We start from the raw sequence: 7,520 nt of genomic DNA, 5'->3' as shown, positions 1-7,520 counted from the left end.
ATGATATCCAAAGGTATACAAAGGTATCCAATAGTATCAGGGGATTTACTGACCTGTGAACTGTGAAGGTCGGTCGCAAGCATGATGATTGAGAATGCTAAGACGTATGCTGTGTCAGCACTTGCAAATATATCAAGACTGTAGAGAGAGAGAGAGAGAGAGAGGGGGGGAGAGGAAGAGAGAGAGGGGGAATATATAAGTACAGGTGCTTTATAAAGTCTGTCTTGCCTTGGATTTGTTTCACAGTATCTTCCGGCAAATTTCTCCATAATCCGATCAATCTTCTGAGACTCTCCAGGGAGACGGAAAGAGGCTAGGAGAATTCTAAGGGCAGCGACAAAGTCGAGTCCATTGAAGTCAAAGCAGTCGACAAAAGCATACATGACATTTTTATTGAAACTAAAGAAACAAAAAAGAGAATAAAAAGAAGAGAGAAAAATAATTTTACATTAGTACATGTACATTACAACTGTAGGAGAGAGAGGGAGAGGGAGAGAGAGAGAGAGAGAGAGAGAGAGAGAGAGAGAGAGAGAGAGAGAGAGAGAGAGAGAAGGAAGAGAGAGAGAGAGGGAGGGAGGGAAGACCACACAAAAATAGAAACAGAAAGAGAGAGAGAGAGGTATCCCCCACATAATAATTATAGTAATAATAACTTACTCATCAATTTCCCCCATGTAATCACCAACAGCCGTCTGCAATAATCTCAAAATTAGGTTAATAATCACAATCGGGCTCACCTTATCCAAACGATCGTCGGAGAAAAGAAACTGAGCCACATCCTCTGGTGACTGACCAAGAAGACCTTTCTCTTGGAGGAATTTGATACCTTTTTTCGGCTTATCGGTAAATCTAGAAAAATTAGAACAGATGATGAACACTAAATTTTTGATTCAGTCACTAAAAAAGATAATAATTTGTACAAGCAGACTTGACAGTATAGAGCTATAGTACAGGGACATTGGCCCGATTTTTGGAGCAACTTTAAAAATTTGTAAAAAATCCAATTTTAATCGGAATCAGCTCAAACTTTCTACACAACATAAGTACATGTATATGCATCAGAAAAATTATAAAAATGGGAAATTCTCTCCTTTTAATTTCAGCAAAATTTGGCCTGAGACCATGTACTGTATACTAGTCCTTTCAGTTTTATTTTGGCAATTGGCAAAATAGCAGATATTAAATCTACCATGCAATGATTAATGTCTGTCATTGCTAATGCATAAGTACACAAAAAATCACCAAATTAAAACCATGAAAGTGTATTTTATAGCAAAATTGCCAAAATAAAGCAGCTAGTACATGTACTACACATGCACATGTACACGCGTACAGTTTTGTTCCTTTCTCCATCGTCTCTTTCCTCAGCTTCAGTGTCTCAAACTGCTGGGGTATGTCACTAGCAAGAATACCTCCTCCCCCTCCTCCTCCTTCTCCCCCGTCTGTCATTTCAATGCCAGCTCCTCCTTTAGCAGGGACCTTTTGATCACTTAAAAGGTTCGACGGTCTTTGAGTCGAAGCAGTCAGACTTACCCTGCTACCTTCACCTAGAGGAAGGAGGGACATATCATATTCCATTCTCATAATTCTATTCTCGTGATTCCATTCTCATAATTCAATTCTCATGATTCCATTCCCATAATTCCATACCTGATACCAGGGACGTAGCATTGAGTCCAGTGGTTGCTGGGTCAACGTAAAGTTCTCTGCTCCATTCCACGAGACACTTTAATATGCTAATCAGGCACTCCAAACCCTGGAATAATTATAAATAAAGAAGTATGAAGATTTGATATTATTATTATTATTATTATTATTATTATTGAAGGTATTTCTTGGTATTCTTCTCCTCACTTTCGCTCTGATGCTTCTTTCCTGTTGTGGAGTAGCTCCCAGCTCAACTGCTTGTCTGCCCTGGCCTATTCTACTCAAATCATTCACTAAACGGCCATAAATATTAGATAAGGAGAGATCACAGTCGTAATTAAGAAATATGTCCACTACACTCTGTGAATCTGGGGGAGAGATAATGAAAATATGTAAGTAATATGGCTGGTGTAGCATTAAATCATTGTTAATCAATATCAGAAATCAGTGTTAATATCAGTATCAAAAATCAGTGTTAATATCAGTACCAGGAATCAGTGTTGATATCAATACCAGGAATCGGTGCTAATATCAATATCAAAATCAGTATTAATATCAGTACCAGGGATCAGTGTTAATATCAATATCAGAAATCAGTGTTATGCATTAGTAATGCTTACCACTGCTGATTCTTGTCAATGCTTGTAACACTAGCCACTTGTGACGGAATGAGCTAGTCGAGGTCTCCAAAATGTTTAAAAAAATCTCTTTAAAAAATACCTGAAACAAAATTAATGATAAACGACCAAACACAAGTATACGATCTCACTTCTATTTGCATTTTAAGGTGAGCTTTGAAAGAGGAGAAAAGAGCGAGGAAGATAGAGAGGGAGAGCTCGAAAACCTCAGGTACACTAGAGACGCCGTTTTTAGACAGCGCTACACAGAGGTGGTGCTTTATGGCGCCCACAAAAACCTCGTCGGTACGAAATACCGGGCCAGAGTTCTCTAGGATAGAGTGTAAGAGCTCAAGACTTACGAGCTTTGAGCGCAATTCATGAGACCTAAAATAATAATAATAATAATAATAATAATAATAATAATAATAATAATTTTTATTTTAGAGTATAGGTTAAGTTAGAAAGAGAGAAGGAGAGAGTGACAGAGAGAGAAAGAAATAAGGAAAAATAACAACAACAACAACAACAACAACAACAACAACAACAACAATAATAACAACAAGATTAATGCTTGTTGTTAACCTCTGGTCATGTATGTCACTGATTGGTTTCATTGATAATTTACAAAGTGTCCTAAAGACTAGGAAGCAATCCTTCTGGAGGACATGTCGAAACTGTAAATTATCCTTAGATCCCTAAATAAAGAGAGAAAAGAATAAGCTCAAAAATTCTACAAGCATACATGCACATGTAGACTAATGTGGTAATTATGTGTATCAAATAAACTTTGTAAAAAAATTTGAACCCATGCAATTTTTTAAAAATGGGTCAAAATTTAAAGGTACATGTACATGGTATACTGTGCTTTAAAATGTTCATAAATAAAAATTTAATGAGAATCAGCTCAAACTTTCTACATGACATTTGATGATGCATGGCTGACCTGTAATGGCTGTGGCGAAGGGTCTCTCAGTTCGGATACATTAGTAGAACCAAGTGACTCTGTCTCATCATTAGCAGCACCATTAATAGCAATACTCACTGAACTAGCCAATGGAGACTATAGAAAACATTAATAATAATAATATACACATAGTTCTGCCTATGGTGGTCGGGGGTGGTCGGGCAACCACCTCAACAAATGAACCAACCAGTTCATCACTTCCAACCATCCAATTAATACTAATAACCATACATAAAGCATGATATTGTAGTCTACTAGTATGGTGTACATAAGCTTAAAAGGAACAACATTAGTCTACAATCACCTCTATTTTATTCTAGGCAGAACTCTGAATACATGTATAATATAAAAGTTATAATATGCCAGAGATACATTGTATGTACATGTACATGTACTTGTACTTACATGTACATATACATGCATAGTACAATATACATTTAAAAGGTGTGTGTACATGTACAGTATAGCCTCTCTTAATGGACACTCTCTATAGCGTACACTTCCATTCAACGGACAGCACCTAGTGTACCAATTACATTCCTTACTGTATAAAATAACCTCCACATAAAGGACACCTCTGTATAACAGAGACACTTCCTTGACCCCAAGTGTCCATTATATAGAGGCTACACTGTACATGCACTGTATAACCTAATCCCTTAATCCTTATACATGTACATGTACACACACACGTACATTAGTTCTGTCAGTTATTTCGGAGTCATATGACGGCAAACGAAGCGACTCCTCCACAATGACCTTTGCCAGGACTTGAGCAACCAGTTTAGCTGCGACGGAGACCAACTCGTCATCTTCCGGTGATCTAGCGACCCTCCCCACCTCGCCCTCTCCGTCTCCCATATCGGAGGAGTGCTGGTCATGTGACTGAAAGGAGATATCTGATTGGTTGTCCGAGCGGCTTGGGGGTGGGGTTGGGTAGGAGGAGGCCATGCGGTCACGAGCCATTGACTGAAGAGACTAAAAATGAAAAATGTAAAAAATTAATTAATTAGTCAAAATTACATGCAATATAAATGCATCAGTTAATATTAATTATGGCAATTAATATAATAAAACATGCAGTTAATAAAGTCCTTATAAGGTCAATTTACACTTCATTACAAGTGTACATGTACACATGTCATGTACATGTACATGTACATGGAATGATGTACTGTACATTACATGAATGGAAATATTAGATGTACTGTACATTACATGAATGGAAATGTTAGATGTACTGTACATTACATGAATGGAAATGTTAGATGTACTGTACATTACATGAATGGAAATGTTAGATGTACTGTACATTACATGAATGTAAATGTTAGATGTACTGTACATTACATGAATGTAAATGTTAGATGTACTGTACATTACATGAATGTAAATGTTAGATGTACTGTACATTACATGAAAGTAAATGTTAGATGTACTGTACATTACATGAATGGAAATGTTAGATGTACTGTACATTACATGAATGGAAATGTTAGATGTACTGTACATTACATGAATGGAAATGTTAGATGTACTGTACATTACATGAATGGAAATGTTAGATGTACTGTACATTACATGAATGTAAATGTTAGATGTACTGTACATTACATGAATGGAAATATTAGATGTACTGTACATTACATGAATGTAAATGTTAGATGTACTGTACATTACATGAATGGAAATGTTAGATGTACTGTACATTACATGAATGTAAATGTTAGATGTACTGTACATTACATGAATGTAAATGTTAGATGTACTGTACATTACATGAATGTAAATGTTAGATGTACTGTACATTACATGAATGTAAATGTTAGATGTACTGTACATTACATGAATGTAAATGTTAGATGTACTGTACATTACATGAATGGAAATGTTAGATGTACTGTACATTACATGAATGTAAATGTTAGATGTACTGTACATTACATGAATGTAAATGTATGTATTAGTTAAAGCACAGTTCCCCCGTGCTGTACGGGAAATACAGCACTTGAGGTGTGGTTGAGAAAGCCATGCATATACACCATGAGGCAAAGCCGAGTGCTGTATAGCTTTTAAGACCACACCTCGAGTGCTGTATTTCCAGTACAGCACAGGGGGACTGTGCTTTTACTAGTTTATGGTCATAGTGCGTGGGGGCATCAAAGGCACCAGCCCTAGGCCAAGTGAAGAATAGCCTAAAGGGAACCAAAAGAGACTGGGCTATCTGCTCATGGAGTCTTCTACCCTCGTGCTGCTCTTAGTTAGGGGTGGTCGCAGTTTATGTATAACAGGAAACCACAAACTATGCTGTGTGAACCGGAAGCGTGCTGTATGAGATATACAGTACGGGCAGTGCCTTTGATGCACCCACACACTATACTATAAGTACATGTACATGTACATTTACATGAATGTACATTCACATGAATGACCAGGAGTTCCAGCATAATGCAAATATTTTCAAATCATTAAAATATTTAAAAATAATAACTAAAAAACTATAATTGTAAAATTGTATTTTATTAGTCACTTACTTGTTCGTTTTCCAGGTTCTGAAACAGGGTACTGATGATTTGCGTTAGACTAGCTTTAGCAGTCGTCTGGTTGATTGGATTACGACTAGCGAGATAGATATTGTAACAACACCGAACACTTTGAAGTACAGTACCGCCGTGAACAGATACCTCCTTTGATGTTAGTATTGTTAACAGAGCCTGCAAACAAAATATGTAACATAAATAAAAAATTTTTGATATAATCATTATTTTTGAAGAAATACCATGTACTATATAGTACAGGGACTTTGACCCAATTTTTAAGCAACTTAAAAAATTCGTAAAGAATCCAAACTTGATCGAAATCAGTTCAAACTTTCTACACAGCACAAGTACATGTATATGTATCAGATTACATTATAAAAATTAAAAATTCTCACTTTTTTATTTTTGGCAAAACTTGGCCAAAATCCCTGTACTATAGTACAGGGACTTTGGCCCAATTTTTAAGTAACTTAAAAAATTCGTATAAAATCCAAACTTGATCAGAATCAGTTCAAACTTTCTACACAGCACAAGTACATAAATATGGATTAAAAAACAAAATAAAAATGAAGAATTTTCTCCCCTGGAAAAATTTCGCCCGTGACACTGTACTATTCTATTATAGTACATGGACTTTGGCCCAACTTTTAAAATTCTACACAGCATAAAAAGATGTACATGTATGTAGATTTAGAAAATGTAATAGGAACTTTCTCAGAGCTAATTCTCTGTGGTCTCTGTCTAAAATAATTCTAAGGAATTACATAGTAAAAATAGCATAGTACACATGTACCAATTATAGATGTACATGTACATGTACATATAAATTATGTGTACCACAAAAATTCTGTACTTACCCTATATACTACCCACAAATGGGACAAAATAGCACAATCATTTTATACTAATCATATACTCTTTATCCTCACAATCTCTTGGAATTACATGTTCACTAACCTTTATTATCTGTAGCTGGACTCCCTCGTCTGTATGCACTCCTACAAAGCAGCCACAGACTGTATCAATGATCCTATCTATTAGCTGCTTATCACTGTTATCTGCATCAACACTGTTCCCTTTTAATAGACCATAAGCCACTAGTTTCTGTATGTATGTACATGTATATGTACATTTGCATGCAAAGTTGTATGTGTGTGGTGTGTGGGTGTGTGTAAAAGAAAAGGAAGAGGGAAAAGAGTCAATTAGAACTAAGAGTAGGAACTACACTGTACCCGTACATGCAAATATGTACAAGGGATGTGTTATTGAATCACAATTACAACGAAAAGCTCTTTAAACTCATACAAGTGAAAAAAATGATGATATAACAGGACTTCCTAACCAAAACAAACAGGGTGGTCAAAAATGGTCAAAAATGCTAAAAATTATTTGTTTGTAAGTAGGGTTCACTAAACCCAGATTCCCCCGTAACTTGGATTCACAGCGTATGTCATGTGTACACGCTTGCAACAAATAACTATAGCTGATTGTGTATTGAAAAACAACCAATAGTTTATTAAACACACAATTTTAGAGTACAATAAAGTACAGTTTAAGTTAACCTATACACCAAAGGTTAAAGGAGAAGGATAGAGAAAGGAATGAAAAGCATAAGATTAAGAAAGCATAAATAAAAATAAGGATTTCCTTTATTTTCTTTTTCCACTATACATACAGAAGACACTGTACACACGTGCATAAAAAGAAACATTGATAACAAGTTAAATAAATAAATAATAAAATACCCTA

The 7,520-nt window shown here is 35.7% G+C and overlaps 1 protein-coding gene across 1 annotated transcript in view; it reads right to left on the bottom strand.

Moving 5' to 3' along the window:
- Positions 1 to 7,520, bottom strand: part of LOC100635516 (brefeldin A-inhibited guanine nucleotide-exchange protein 1) — a 22,581-nt gene that overhangs the window by 8,116 nt on the left and 6,945 nt on the right. Inside the window, exons 5-18 of the mRNA XM_019993413.1 lie at positions 6,729 to 6,875; positions 5,766 to 5,945; positions 3,928 to 4,209; positions 3,211 to 3,327; positions 2,850 to 2,962; positions 2,417 to 2,651; positions 2,268 to 2,367; positions 1,855 to 2,015; positions 1,651 to 1,756; positions 1,334 to 1,547; positions 738 to 849; positions 658 to 692; positions 229 to 399; positions 20 to 138 (exon numbers count right to left, since the gene is read on the bottom strand). Coding sequence (XP_019848972.1) covers positions 20 to 138; positions 229 to 399; positions 658 to 692; positions 738 to 849; positions 1,334 to 1,547; positions 1,651 to 1,756; positions 1,855 to 2,015; positions 2,268 to 2,367; positions 2,417 to 2,651; positions 2,850 to 2,962; positions 3,211 to 3,327; positions 3,928 to 4,209; positions 5,766 to 5,945; positions 6,729 to 6,875 — 2,092 coding nt within the window. The remainder of the gene's footprint in view (positions 1 to 19; positions 139 to 228; positions 400 to 657; positions 693 to 737; positions 850 to 1,333; positions 1,548 to 1,650; positions 1,757 to 1,854; positions 2,016 to 2,267; positions 2,368 to 2,416; positions 2,652 to 2,849; positions 2,963 to 3,210; positions 3,328 to 3,927; positions 4,210 to 5,765; positions 5,946 to 6,728; positions 6,876 to 7,520) is intronic.

The sequence above is a fragment of the Amphimedon queenslandica genome, unplaced genomic scaffold (genome assembly GCF_000090795.2).
Source record: "Amphimedon queenslandica unplaced genomic scaffold, v1.1 AMPQUscaffold_13495, whole genome shotgun sequence".
Lineage (NCBI taxonomy): Eukaryota > Metazoa > Porifera > Demospongiae > Haplosclerida > Niphatidae > Amphimedon > Amphimedon queenslandica.
The sequence above is the reverse complement of the archived record's forward strand: the minus strand, read 5'-3'. Positions and strand labels throughout refer to the sequence as shown.